Below are 15003 nucleotides of genomic sequence, written 5' to 3'. Positions count from 1 at the left end.
CAACAGTCCAGCCCTTTCCTGATACTTCAATAGAGTGTCAACCTCGATTTATGTATTTAAGTCTGGAATAGAACTTGAACCTGGAACTTTCTGATTTGGGGGACAGTATTACCTACTCCACTATGCAGCTGCTTTACAGTCTGAAATTGCATGAGAGGATTGGTTTAATGAGGAGATTCCCTCTGCTGTGTCTCATTACGTTCTGATTATTTAAAACAAGAGAGGAAATAAGGTGACATGGCAGTACTGTATGTTGATGTGTTCAACAATAAAGGAAAAAAAAGTGTCAGTTCTGCTCCTCTGATTGAGTTTTTTGAAGAAGTAACAAAGAGGATTGATGAGGGCAGAGCAGTAGATGTGATCTATATGGACTTCAGTAAGGTGTTCGATAAGGTTCCCCATGGGAGACTGATTAGCAAGGTTAGATCTCACAGAATACAGGGAGAACTAGCCATTTGGATACAGAACTGGCTCAAAGGTAGAAGACAGAGGGTGGTGGTGGAGGGTTGTTTTTCAGACTGGAGGCCTGTGACCAGTGGAGTGCCACAAGGATCGGTGCTGGGTTCTCTACTTCTTGTCATTTACATAAATGATTTGGATGCAAGCATAAGAGGTACAGTTAGTAAGTTTGCAGATGACACCAAAATTGGAGGTGTAGTGAACAACAAAGAGGGTTACCTCAGATTACAACAGGATCTGGACCAGATGGGCCAATGGGCTGAGAAGTGGCAGATGGAGTTTAATTTAGATAAATGCGAGGTGCTGTACTTTGGGAAAGCAAATCTTAGCAGGACTTATACACTTAATGGTAAGGTCCTAGAGAGTGTTGCTGAACAAAGAGACCTTGGAGTGCAGGTTCATAGCTCCTTGAAAGTGGAGTCGCAGGTAGATAGGATAGTGAAGAAGGCATTTGGTATGCTTTCCTTTATTGGTCAGAGTATTGAGTACAGGAGTTGGGAGGTCATGTTGCAGCTGTACAGGACATTGGTTAGGCCACTGTTAGAACATTGTGTGCAATTCTGGTCTCCTTCCTATCGGAAAGATGTTGCGAAACTTAAATGGGTTCAGAAAAGATTTACAAGGATGTTGCCAGGGTTGGAGGATTTGAGCTACAGGGAGAGGTTGAACAGGCTGGGGCTGTTTTCCCTGGAGCGTCGGAGACTGAGGAGTGACCTTATAGAGGTTTACAGAATTATGAGGGGCATGGATAGAGTAAATAGGCAAAGTCTTTTCTCTGGGGTCGGGGAGTACAGAACATCGGTTTAGAATGAGGGGGGAAAGATATAAAAGAGACATAAGGAGCAACTTTTTCACGCAGAGGGTGGTACATGTATGGAATGAGCTGCCAGAGGAAGCTGGAGGCTGGTACAATTGCAACATTTAAGAGGCATTTGGATGGGTATATGAATAGGAAGGGTTTGGAGGGATATGGGCCGGGTGCTGGCGGGTGGGACTAAATTGGGTTGGAATATCTGGTCGACATGGACAGGTTGGACCGAAGGGTCTGTTTCCATGCTGTACATCTCTATGATCCTAGTTATTGAGTTATTGTACAAGATGTAAAGTTTCATTCCATATTGCCATGGAAAAGTTGGCATGAGGTTTAATTGTCTTTTCTGATCGCTTTACGATTTGAAATGACACAGGTAAAGACATGGAAGAAAGCTATTCACCACCACTCACTGGCCTGGTTATTGATTAATCAGAAGAGATCAAACCAAAGGTGAGAGAGAAATATGCTTTAAGAGGAAAGGATGCACAGTGATCTAATGAGAAAAAGGGACATGTCGAGCTTCAAGATTGTCAATTGGCTCAGATGGTGTTTCCCTTTGAGATTGTGTCCAATCTCAAATTCATGAGCACATTTCACTCACCCATGACAACCAAGTTGAAGTGTCTTGTAGCCTTGCCTGCATCATTCACAGCAATGCAGGAGTACCATCCAGAGTCACTTCTGTCCACAGAGGGTAGGTGCAGCTTCATCTCATGACTCTTGAGACTCAGGTCATTGAGCACCAGCAGTTCACCATCTTTTAACCAGGAGAACACAGGGGGTGGAATTCCACCAGTATCACATGTGAAAGACACAGAAGCTCCTCTGATGACCATCGTTTCTTCAGAGTCTCCGGAATTCTCAAACCTGGGTGGAACTGGGGAGGGGATTTGTGAACATAGAATCACAGTACGATTATCCCTTAGCTAACATCATAAAAAAATTGTTATCTGATTGCTGTCTCTGAGGGTTAATTTTAACTGGTTTCTAGTCCCACTTATTCTTCACTACACCCCATAAATAAATATTCTCCAAACTCAATAATGAGAAACACTACCTTTACAGCTTACATTTCTATAAACTGCAGGCTTTTAAAACTCTTCTCAGTGTTACTTAATTACAACTACTTGTCATCCTTGTGTCTTCTGGTTGAATCTTAATGGAGACTCGAACAATGAGCCATACCCCTTACCCCAGCTTTTCCAATAAAGGGAATGTGTAGACATTTAAAAGACCATCCAAAATCAAGGTGGAGTCAAGGATTCTGTGGGTAGGGGTAGGCAGGAAAGTTGATTTGAGGACACAATTAGATCAGTGATAATCTTACTGAATGTTGGAGTGGGCTCAAAAGGTTGTAATCTTATCCATATTCTTATGTCTATCATCACGAGAATGAGACAGCAGATTCTCTTGTTTCGTCTCTTCTCTAATAATCCACTCAAGTAGATGGTCAATAGTAATTTGAGATGTGGCTTACCAAATGAATAATATTCTTCTGAGATCCCTTGCATTACAGATGCTAGTCTTTGATCAATTTGACTCATTCATTGTGATATTAGGAAACGGCTGAAGATGTTGGATACCGCAAAGACTACGGGTTCTCACAACATTGCAGCAACAGAACTGAAGAATCGCGCTCCAGAATTAGCCGTATACCTAACCAAGTTGCTCCAATACAATTATAACATTGGCATCTATCAAAAAACTGGAGAAAAGTACCAGGTACATTCTTTGCACAAAATTGATAGGACAAATCAAAAGGCAGATGACTATTTAAATGGAAAGAGACTCCATAATTTTCAGAAGATCTAGTTATTCTTGGACATGAAACATAAAATGTTAGCACACAGATCCAGCAAAATAATTCAGAAGGCAAATTGCCTACTAGAGGATTGAAGGTTGAATATACAAAAGTCTTGTTCCAACTGTCCAGAGTGTTGATAAGCCCGCACCTAGAAACTATGGAGAAAGTGAGGACTGCAGATGCTGGAGATCAGAGTCAAGAGTGTGGTGCTGGAAAAGCACAGCTCGTCAGTCAGCATCCGAGTAGCAGGAGAATGAGAATTCCTGATGAAGAGTTTATGCCCGAAACATCGATTCTCCTGCTCCTCGGATACTGCCTAACCTGCTGTGCTTTTCCAGCATCACACTCTCGACCTGGAGTACTGTGTGCAGTTTTGGTTTACGAATTTAAGAAAGGAATAATTGTTATCGGAACCAGTTCAAAAGAGATTCACTACATTGATTCCTGTGACAAAGTGGGTGACTTATTGCGAACAGCTAAACATTAGAGGTTAGAAGAATGGCAGATGATTTTATGAAACAAAGATTTTGAGGTGGTTTGACAGACTAGTTGTTGAGAAATTTTCAATAATGGGGGACACTCAAACTGGGAGACATACAGAACAAGGGACACTCATTTAAAATTGAGATATAAAGGAATTTCCTCTCAGAAGGGAATGAATGATGGATTGCTCCATGCATTTTATGAGGAGTTAGATAGATTTTTGAAGTATCAAGGAGTTAAGGACTATGAGGAACTGGCATGAAAGAGGAGTTGAGGACTGGGGCAGGTCAGCCACGATCTCACATAATGGCAGGATAGGATTGAAAGGCTGAATGACCTTGTGGGCGGCACGGTGGCACAGTGGTCAGCACTGCTGCCTCACAGCACCAGAGACCTGGGTTCGATTCCCGCCTCAGGTGACTGACTGTGTGGAGTTTGCACGTTCTCCCCGTGTCTGCGTGGGTTTCCTCTGGTTTCCTCCCACAGTCCAAAGATGTGCAGGTCAGATGAATTGGCCATGCTAAATTGCCCGTAGTGTTAGGTAAGGGGTAAATGTAGGGGTATGGGTGGATTACACTTCGGCGGGTCGGTGTGGACTTGTTGGGCCGAAGGGCCTGTTTCCACACTGTAATGTAATCTAATCCAGAGAACCTACCCCTGCTCCTATTGCTTACGTTCTTAAATCGAACCCAGCCTATTATTACCTGATTGGTCTACATTTGATCATCAGCAAACTGATGGAAGAGGTCATCAACAGTACCTAAAAGGCATCTGGATGGGCATATGAATAGGAAGGGTTTGGAGGGATATGGGCCAGGTGCTAGCAGGTGGGACTAGGTTGGATTGGGATATCTGGTTGGCATGCGGGGGTTGGACCGAAGGGTCTGTTTCCATGCTGTACATCTCTATGACTCTAAGCGCCGCTTGGAGAACCTGATCACTGACACTCAATTTGATTTCTGCCTGAGTCACTGAGCTCCTGATCTAATTACAGCTTTGATCCCCAAATGTAGGAAAAACAGGTGAACATCAGAGGTTGGGCGAGAGTGAGTGTCGTCGTGTACCTGAATCCCTAGGTCTCTCTGCTGTACAACACTACCCAAGACCCTACTTTTAATTTGTTTGGTTTACCAAAATGCAATACCTCACAGTTATCCAAATTAAACTCCATCTGTCACTCTTTAGCCCACTGACTCAATTGATTAAGATCTCTTTGTAATCTTAGATAACTTTCTTCATTGTCCACTACACCATCAATCTTGGTGTCTTCTGCAAACTTTCTAACCACGCCTTCTATATTTTCATCTAAAACATTTATATAAATGACAAGCAAAAATGGACCCATTACTGATCCCTGTGGAACACCGCTGATCACAGGCCTCCATTCTCAAAAACAACTCTCCACCACCACTGTGGCTTCTGCTATAAGCTCATCCTGAATCCATGTGATCTAACTATACTAATTAATCTACACACAGAACTTTGTCAAAGGCTTTACTAAAGTCCAAGTAAACAATGTTTACCGTTCTGCCTTCATCGATCTTCTTGGTTACTTATTTTACATGAGATGAAGTTTCATTTCACATTGCTGTGGAAAAGCTGGGATGGGGTGCCATTTAGTTTGTCTTTGTGGATCAGTTTTGCCCATTGCTGCGAACAACACCACCTGCAAGTTTCCCTCCAAGTCACACACCGTCCTGTTTTGAAAATACATCGACCTTCCTTCACTGTTGCCGGATTAAAATCCTGGAACCCCCTTTCCTTACAGAACTTTGCATATCCCTAAGCCCAAAGGACTGCAGCAGTTCAAGTGACAGCTCACTGGCATCTTCACCAGGGTAACTAGGGAATATCGATAAGTGCTGGCCACATTCCCGAAATGAATAAAAAAGAAACATGAACTGGGCAGGGAGGAGATTTAACCTCAAATTTTCCTCCAGAAGATTTTGCTCACCTTGAACTTGCAGTTGGTAATGCCGCTGTGTCATGCCTGCCTGACTCACAGCGACACAGGTGTAGGTTCCAGCGTCAGAAATCTGAACGTGAGCAATCCTGAGGAACAGATTTTAGTTAAAACTTGTCTAAGTATGTGTAAAAATTGACGAAATATTTAAGCAAAGACACCAACTACACGGACGCAAAGAATTCAAGATGATTTTTCAGCCGCAACCCATAAAAGAGTTTACCTCAGGATCTGACCAGCCAACAGCAGCCTCACATGGGATGAGATGGGAAGTGGTAATCCATCCTTTAACCAGGTGAGCTGTGGAGGAGGGGTACCAGCAGCTCTGCATTCAAGGGTAACCGCTGCATTCGGCACTACCGTGATGATCTCAGGATGGCTGGAGACCCCACTGATATTCGGAGGTACTGAAGACAACAAAAAAAAGAGAAAAACTGAATTTGAACTTTTGAGGAAGTAACAGTGAATCTGTAGAGAGATGACTAAGCAGATGGGTTAGAATGGCCACACATATTTACTGCAGTTGGTCCAGCTGTATTCATGATTGCTATGCCCTCTGGGCAATAACCCTCACCCCTTATTTCTTTGCCCACTTCCATGGTCCCCATACCTTCCACGTCCCCTACATCTTCCATGCCTGTAGTGATTGTGATGAGGACAGCCAGGTGGACTTTACAGAATATGGGCTCCCTGATTAGGGCTGTTAATCTAGTTCAATCAGGGAGCCCTGGCTGACATATATAAACAGGAACATGCGGTGGGGATCCCCAGTGGAGGGCTCTCTACGTGGGAGTCCTCCCCCTTTCTCTCGGGGATCTGGGGAGGAGGGTGGTGCACGCAGCAGTCCCCTGCAACCGCAGATTGCGGTGGTTCACGGACTTCCAGCCCAACTGCTTGTTCTGTGGCGCTGTGGAGTCCGTGGACCACGTGTATATTGGGTGGGGCGTTTGCACTCCCTTTTTGATTTTCTTAAAAACCTCCTCCTCTGCTTTTGGTTGCACTTCACTCCCAAGCTCCTGATCTTCGGGCACCCGGTATGGAGGAGGGAGGGCAGGTCCGAAGACCTCCTCATGGGTCTGCTCCTGGGCCTGGCCAAACTGGCCATCAACAGGTCCAGGCAGCGGGCCGTGGAAGGGGTCATTAGGGCTGACTGCCTGCCCCTCTTCCGCGGTTACGTTAGAGCCCGGGTGTCCTTGGAGAAGGAGCATGCAGTGTCCACCAACACCCTGGAGTTGTTCAGGGAGAGGTGGGCACCACAGGGAGTGGAGTGCATTATTTCCCCCTCCAACTCTATTTTGATTTAGTCCCTGCCCTCCCCTTCACTGTTTGATCACACAGCATTGCCCTCTTGTGTAGGGCACTGCTTGTCACTGGGCACTCGGGTGTAAAAAGAAAGAAAAAAAAAGCAAAAAAAAAAAGCAAAAAAAAACAGGAATGTGGGGCAGTACAGTGGCTCAGTGGTTAGCACTGCTGCCTCACAGTGCTAGGGACCTGGGATGCCTCCTATACATTGGGGACCCGATGTGGCCTCCTATTCATTGGGGACCCAATGTAGCCTCCTATACATTGGGGAGACAGGCCGCCTACTTGCGGAACATTTCAGAGAACACCTCTGGGACACCCGCACCAGCCAACCCAACCACCCCGTGGCTGGACACTTTAACTCCCCCTCCCACTCCGCCAAGGACATGCAAGTCTTTGGCCTCCTCCATCGCCAGACCATGGCAACATGACGCCTGGAGGAAGAGCGACTCATCTTCCGCCTAGGAACCCTCCAACCACAAGGGATGAATGCAGATTTCTCCAGCTTCCTCATTTCCCCTCCCCCCACCTTTTCTCAGTCCCAACCCTCAGACTCAACACCGCCTTCTTGACCTGCAATCTTCTTCCCGACCTCTCTGCCCCCACCCCTTCTCCGGCCTATCACCCTCACCTTAACCTCCTTCCACCTATCGCATTCCCAACGCCCCTCCCCCAAGTCCCTCCTCCCTACCTTTTATCTTAGCCTGCTTGGCACACCCTCCTCATTCTTGAAGAAGGGCTTATGCCCGAAATGTCGATTCTCCTTCTCCTTTGATGCTGCCTGACCTACTGCGCTTTTCCAGCAACACATTTTTAAGCTCTGATCCCCAGCACCTGCAGTCCTCACTTTCTCCTACCTGGGTTCGATTCCTGCCTCAGATAACTGTCTGTGTGGGTTTCCTCTGGGTGCTCTAGTTTCCTCCCACAATCCAAAGATGTGCAGGCCAGATGAATTGGCCATGCTATAACCATGCGTCGCTTGACTACAGAATGAGGAGAGGTGGGCTGGTAAAAGGTAAATTCACCATAGTCCTCCCAAAAGAGGGCTGCTCTTTTGAACATGTGATAAACAGGAATGTTAACAAAAAAAAGCAGGAACGCCAAAGATTCTGTTCACTCAGAGCTGGCCCTGAGGAAGCTGGACCAGTGTCATATACTTTCTACAAGTAAATAAAGGGTGACTTGGCGATGGGATACAGGCCTCTGTGGAGATAGGTCAATATCCACTCACCAAGTAACCACTAAATACAGAACTCATGAGTCACCTAAGACAGGCAAGTCTTTGTAATGCTCATGAAATTAAAGAAACAAAATTATGCATTCAACTTTCACTCAGAAACAAAGTTCCCCCTTACAATATCATAAGACTGTCAATCAAATATGGCAAATGGAAGTCCCAATTAATAAAACATTAATCCACATAACTCCTCTTTAACTTAGCCAAATAAATTCACAATCATTGAAAAAACATTTAAATTACAGTTATTACAAGGTCAGGAAATAGTCAGAAAATGCCAGTCACCTTTGCATCAGTACAAATAACCCACGATCTGGCTGAGTCCATTGATCATTGGACTTCAGAGGAACATTCACCTTGCAAAACAAATATCTAGCCATCTGTTCAGTCTGTTTCTGTTGGTACAATTGCCAGGTGACTTCATTACGAATGCTTGACTGAGCTCTTAAAATACTGCAAACTAGGATGAGTGTGGAATGGATTTCACCACACCATTTTTAAGGCTTTTTGTTCTCCATTCTGACACAGAGGGATACAACAACCGATACATGCTGCTATGGAAAATAAGCAGTAAGCACTTGAAAGTTTGAATGTTCACTTACTGAGTACATTGAGTATGTACATTTTTGTCTCTTCTCCAGAAGGATTCCATGCCACACAAGTGTATTTTCCTGTGTCTGAAACCAAAACTCCTTTTATATCCAAGGAGCTACCATCTGAGGTCAAGCTACAGGATGAGAAGAAAACAAATATCTCATGATCAAATAGACAACCAATATTTTGCATCACCAATTACTTTCACCCAGTCTCACATAAGGCCAGTGAAATAGGTTTGATCATGTGGCCTGGTGCCATCAACCAAATCAATTCCAATTGTTTGTCCAATTCAGTCACAGGATTTTAGCCCAGACAGCATAGATAGACATTTGGTGGAAGGCCTAAGAACCAAGGGACGGTGCTTTAAGGTGATTGGAAAAAGAACCAAAGACAACAAATATAAGGAAACGCTTTTCCACATGCAGTGAGTAGTTACAATCTGGAATGCTTCACCTGAGCGTGACAGAGGCAAATTCAATAGTGACTTTCAAAGTGGGAACTGGACAAAACACCTGAAGGGTAAAAATAGTTTGCAGGGCAATAAAGAACTTGGGGATTGGATTGAATTTTAACCCCAGGACCATGAACACTCCAACCAGAGAAAAGGCCTCTCAGCATCTATCCTGTCACGCCCTCAAATAATTTTACACATTTTAAAGAGATCACCTCTTGTTCTTATAAACTCTAAAGGGTATAGGCCATTGTACTTAATATATAATCACACCTTGCAAATAATCTTTCAGTGGTGATATGTAAAAATAAATACACACTCACTTGAAGTGTGCTTTTGTCAGTGTTTCTAATGGTTGGCCCTCTTTGAACCACTTTAGAATGGGTTTTGGTTCTCCTGTAGTCACACATTCCAATTTCACATCTTCATTCTCTATGGCATCATATTCAGTGGGCACAGTTGAGCCAAGAATGCTTGGTGGCACTAGTTAGTGAGAAAGGAATAACATGAAATGAACAGAAAATTCATGAACATAACCGTTATTTGGAAAATGTATTTTCTGATTAACATTCGGTGGGCAAGAGGAATTAGATGAATTGTGGATTATAAACAGGCACGTTGATAATTAAGTGCCTTAGCAAGCTTTGCACATATAAAGATAAAGAAAGAGTTGCATTTATACTGCACCCGTCACCTCCTCAAGATGTCCCAAAATGCTTTAGCAAATGAGGCACTGTGGAAGTCTAGAAAACTGATGTAATATAGTAAAGGATTTTGAAGTGCTTTTCAATATCAGCTGACAACCCAAAACAATCGGAGGTAGTGTGGGAAATGGAGGTGATATTCAGTTAAGTAGGGGATGGTTTTCTGAAATAGGTTTCAATTGTCATTATGTCTCATTTGTCATAAAGTTTTATTAAAAAGATGGTGTGAAAACATCATTGTAATAGAAATTAAAATTACTTGTGATAGGCAAAAATGTGCCATTATTGTACAGTGTAATATAAACACAGCAAGCTACACAGTAGGTCATGTGGATGTGAATACAGTAAAGACAGTTTGATGATGGCACTGACGTTTAGCTGTACATTCTTCATACATTCTGAACAGTTTACAGCCAAAACATTCATATGTCACTTTTATTTAGCAGATGGCAACTTGCTGTGTATTTCTACCTATGATGAGGCTGCTCCTTTAAGAAGTGTATTCTGATCTTTTCCTTCAGAGGGGTCGTAAAGTTAAAGGTTCTTATGTGTCTGGAAATATCTACTTGAAAAAGCTTTTAAATGTTTTTTAAAACACTTGTACAATGAAAGAGGAGTGACCAAGTCTCCTAATTCAGCATTTGGTTTGGTTTTAGCAAGCTGTTTCATTTGCAGCTGCTGATTAAGTTTTGCTGGGTACCCAGAGAAGCTGCTGGGGCCCCAAAGAAGCAGCTTCATGCTGATTCTTCCCACACTGACATCTCTCCTGTAAGAACCTGTGTTTGAATTTACCTTTTTGTCAAGGGGTATTTATAGGATGTTGCAAGTATTTGGAACAGCATCATTAAGTTGTGACAGAATCGTTTGGGTTTTCAGATAGGTTAACTTATTCTAAGTTCCTTTCTCTTTTGTTCATGTTTCATTCAATCGTCTATGAATAAATCCTGTTTTGTTTAAAATTGAGTGGTTGGGCCAGCTGCATCACCCCTAGAATATCCACTTTACACCTGCTTAAAATAACTAGAAAAGTTAAGTCTAGGCTACCTTCTTGAAATGTTCTAAGGGGTCTGGCCTGGTCCATAACACAACATTCTCAGTTCTTTTTATCTCTATTTTATTTCAAACTCCTTGACATATTCAAAGTTTGGGAGAAGATTTGTAGCTCGGGTGCTCGTTGTTGTGGTTCTGTTCGCCGAGCTGGGAATTTGTTTTGCAAACGTTTCGTCCCCTGTCTAGGTGACATCCTCAGTGCTTGGGAGCCTCCTGTGAAGCGCTTCTGTACTGTTTCCCTTCGGCATTTATAGTGGCCTGTCTCTGCCACTTCCGGTTGTCAGTTCGAGCTGTCCGCTGTAGTGGCCAGTATATTGGGTCCAGGTCGATGTATTTGTTGATAGAGTCTGTGGATGAGTGCCATGCCTCTAGGAATTCCCTGGCTGTTCTCTGTTTGGCTTGCCCTATAATGGTAGTGTTGTCCCAGTCGAATTCATGTTGCTTGTCGTCTGTGTGTGTGGCTACTAAGGATAGCTGGTCGTGTCGTTTCGTGGCTAGTTGGTGTTCATGGATACGGATCATTAGCTGTCTTCCTATTTGTCCAATGTAGTGTTTTGTGCAGTCCTTGCATGGGATTTTGTACACTACATTGGTTTTGCTCATGTTGGGTATCGGGTCCTTTGTTCTGGTGAGTTGTTGTCTGACAGATGCCTAAGGGAGAGACAACGGAACGAGGACATGCTGCAACTCAAAGGACTAGCCACACTACCATACATTAGGAGCATTTCTGAACTGACAGCCAGACTACTGCGACCACTAGGACTCATAACAGCACACAAACCAACAGCCACGCTCAGACAACAACTCACCAGAACGAAGGACCCGATACCCAACATGAGCAAAACCAATGTAGTGTACAAAATCCCATGCAAGGACTGCATGCAAAATCCCAAGCACTGAGGATGTCACCTAGACAGGGGACGAAACATTTGCAAGACAAATTCCCAGCTTGGCGAACAGATCCTTGACATATCCCACCAATACAGAACTCAGTTTTCTATAGTATCAGTTATAGCTCAGTGGATAGCACTTGTACCACTAAGTCAAAGAAATGAGAGTTCAATTCTTATTCTAGAGACAGAAGATCAAAGTCTAGACTGACACATTGGGATAGTGGTAAATATGATGCATCACATTTTAACTTGTATCATCTGATTGTTACATTTGAGACAATTCATGGACTAAACTGATTTTTCAAAATGAAGAACCATGGACTAAAATGACTGCAATGCTCACTTCTTCGCAAATTGAGACAAGTGGTATGACCTATTAGTAATAAATTAAATCATCTGCCCTGAAATAACAATTTTTTGTAAAAACATTTAGGACAGGGAACTCAATCATGAAAAAAATTGCATCTCCCATTTGCCTCACATGTATATAATAATTTCACATATTGAGAGATTAAAGGCTAACTAGCAATGAAACTAGGCTCTGGAATAACTACATTTCAACAGCTTTGAGCAGCAGAGCAAAGAAAAGAATGTGAATTCATATCAGCAGTATGGAAGGTTTGCTCTCTGTCTCCCCATTTGTCTTTCTCTTTTTCTCAGAAAACCAGTATTGGGTGGAAAAGCAACTTGGGAAAACAACCATTATCAGAGAATTCAAGATATCTCCATACTCTGTGACTATTTCAGATGTAAAAATCAAGCATCAATCAGCTTTCACCTTAGGTTTATAATCCAACAATTCAGAAACTCTAAGGACTTCTAAACTGTGTAGCTTCACTTCTGCCAGTCTGTACAAGACACTTTCCCTGGTATTCACTATGATACCCATTGTGAGAGTTTACTGTGTACAAACTGGCTGCTGTGTTTCCCATATTACAACTGCATCAACACTTCAAATATACTCATTAACTTTAAATTATTTTGAGATGTCTTGAGTGTGCTATTTAAATTCAAGTGCTTCTTGTCGTTATTTTTACATCATGGCTATCAGCTAGCTCAGTAAAACTTAAGAATTTATCTTACCTTGAATGAAGAGTGAGAAATGTTTACGAACTTCTCCCTCAGAATTCCTTGCCAAGCAGGAGTAATTCCCAGAATGGAAAATCTGCAACTGGATGGTTTGGAGTCTACTACCACTGGATAAGATATGCCAATCCTGGCTGTTACCACTGTCTGTTAATAAAATTTTGTTATGATTTATATTTCTGCAAAATAATATTTCTGCAAGTAGCAAGTGCTGGGCAATGACCATTAGCTAACCATCTCCTTGACATCCAATGACATAGCCTTCACTGAATGCCACAATATAACACCCTGTGTGTTAATAATGACAAGAAACTGAACTGGACATCCACATAAATACTTTGACTACAAAAACAAGTCAGAGACTTGAATGACTACACTTTGAAAAGTACTTCATTGTCTTTAAAATGTATGGAACTTATAAAAGGCACTCTTTAAATGCAAGTGTTTTTACTTTGCCTCAAGATTTCTTCAACTATGGACAATAGCACAGGAACAATTACATCATAGAAACATATAGGACAGAAGGATGCCATTCACCTTGTTATGTCTGTGCTGGTTGTGCTAAGACCCACACCCTAGTCTTACTACCATTTTATTATTATTTTGTCTATAATTCTGTGACTTCCTCACCCTCAACTCCCTTTCCTAGATTGTCTGCAGAATTAGCTAACTTCTATGTTGCGGTGGGAGCTTACTCCATGCCATAATCTCTCCCTTCACCCTTCCCTCCCCAGCCTGAATCAAATGTCAGATAGCAGTTGCCCATTGTTAAACAAGCTGTCTTGGCACAATAACATTCTGGAATAACAGATCAGAGGCTAGGAAACCTGCAGTAAATAACCTTCTTTCTGCCTCCCCAAACTCTCTCACCATCTTCAAGACAGAAGTCAGGAGTATAATGGAATACTCCTCACTTGCCTAGATGAGTGCAGCTCCAACAACACTCAAAAAGCCTAAGACTATCCAGGACAAAGCAGCTGAATTGGCATCACATTCACAAACATTCACTTCCTTCATCACCAATGCTCAGTATTAGCAATGTTTACCATCTATGAGATGTCCTGCAGAAATTCACCAAAGCTCCTTAGAGATCACCTTCCAAATCCACAAGCATTACCATCTACAAGGAAAAGGACAGTACCTACATGGGACCACCAGAACTGCAAGTTCCTCTTCAAGCTAATCCCAATCCTGACTTGATAATATATTATTGCTCCTACAGTGTCTCTTGGTCAAAACCCTGGAATACCCTCCTCATGGCATTGTGAGTCTAGACTGGGAGGTGTTCTATCAAAACATCTAATTATCAGGAAAACTTCCATGAGGATACCTCTGGATCTTTTTTTGCTTAATTCTTTCATGGGACATGGGCATCACTGGCTGACCAGCATTTACCACCCATCCCTAGTTGCCCTTGAGATGGTGGTGGTGATCTGCCTTCTTAATCCACTGCATTCCATCTGCTATAGGTTGACATACAACAGAATAAAGACAGGGAATTCCAGAATTCTGACAAAGCTACACTGAAAGAATGATGACATATTTCCAGGATAGTGAGTGGTTTGGAAGGGAACTTGCAGGTGGTGGCATTCCCATGTATTTGTTGTTCTTGTCCTTCTAGATGGAAGTTGATGTGGATTTGGAAAGTGTTGTTAAAGGATCCTTGGTGAATTTCTACAGTGCATCTCAGGTTACACACTGTTACTACTGAGTGTTGGTGGTGGATGGAGTGAATGTTTTTGAATGCTAATTTAGCAGGCTGATTTATCCAGGGTGTGTCAAGCTTCTTGAGTGTTGTTAGAACTGCAGCCATCCAGTCAAGTGGGAATATTCCATCACACTCCTGACTTGTGCTTTGTGGATGATAAATAGTCTTTGGGGAGTTAGGAGGCGAGTTAGTTGTTGCAGTATTCCTAGCATCTGACCTGCTATTACAGCCACTATGATAAATAGTCTTTGGGGAGTTAGGAGGCGAGTTAGTTGTTGCAGTATTCCTAGCATCTGACCTGCTATTACAGCCACTATGATAAATAGTCTTTGGGGAGTTAGGAGGCGAGTTAGTTGTTGCAGTATTCCTAGCATCTGACCTGCTATTATAGCCACTATGTTGACATGGTATCTCTACTCTAACCTGATAATGGAAGGAAGATCATTGCTGTA

At 42.8% G+C, this 15003-nt stretch overlaps 1 protein-coding gene across 3 annotated transcripts in view; it reads right to left on the bottom strand.

Moving 5' to 3' along the window:
• The window catches only part of LOC140469322 (hemicentin-1-like), a 438266-nt gene that overhangs the window by 115439 nt on the left and 307824 nt on the right, over nt 1–15003 (bottom strand). For all 3 annotated transcript variants that reach the window (XM_072565717.1, XM_072565718.1, XM_072565719.1), the window contains exons 63-68: nt 12841–12990; nt 9434–9593; nt 8665–8789; nt 5747–5930; nt 5515–5612; nt 1875–2150 (exon numbers count right to left, since the gene is read on the bottom strand). In XM_072565717.1, the coding sequence (XP_072421818.1) occupies nt 1875–2150; nt 5515–5612; nt 5747–5930; nt 8665–8789; nt 9434–9593; nt 12841–12990 (993 nt within the window). The remainder of the gene's footprint in view (nt 1–1874; nt 2151–5514; nt 5613–5746; nt 5931–8664; nt 8790–9433; nt 9594–12840; nt 12991–15003) is intronic.

This window comes from Chiloscyllium punctatum, chromosome 49, assembly GCF_047496795.1.
Source record: "Chiloscyllium punctatum isolate Juve2018m chromosome 49, sChiPun1.3, whole genome shotgun sequence".
Taxonomy (NCBI): Eukaryota; Metazoa; Chordata; class Chondrichthyes; order Orectolobiformes; family Hemiscylliidae; genus Chiloscyllium; species Chiloscyllium punctatum.
Note: the sequence above shows the minus strand (reverse complement) of the source record. Positions and strands in the feature narration are given on the sequence as shown.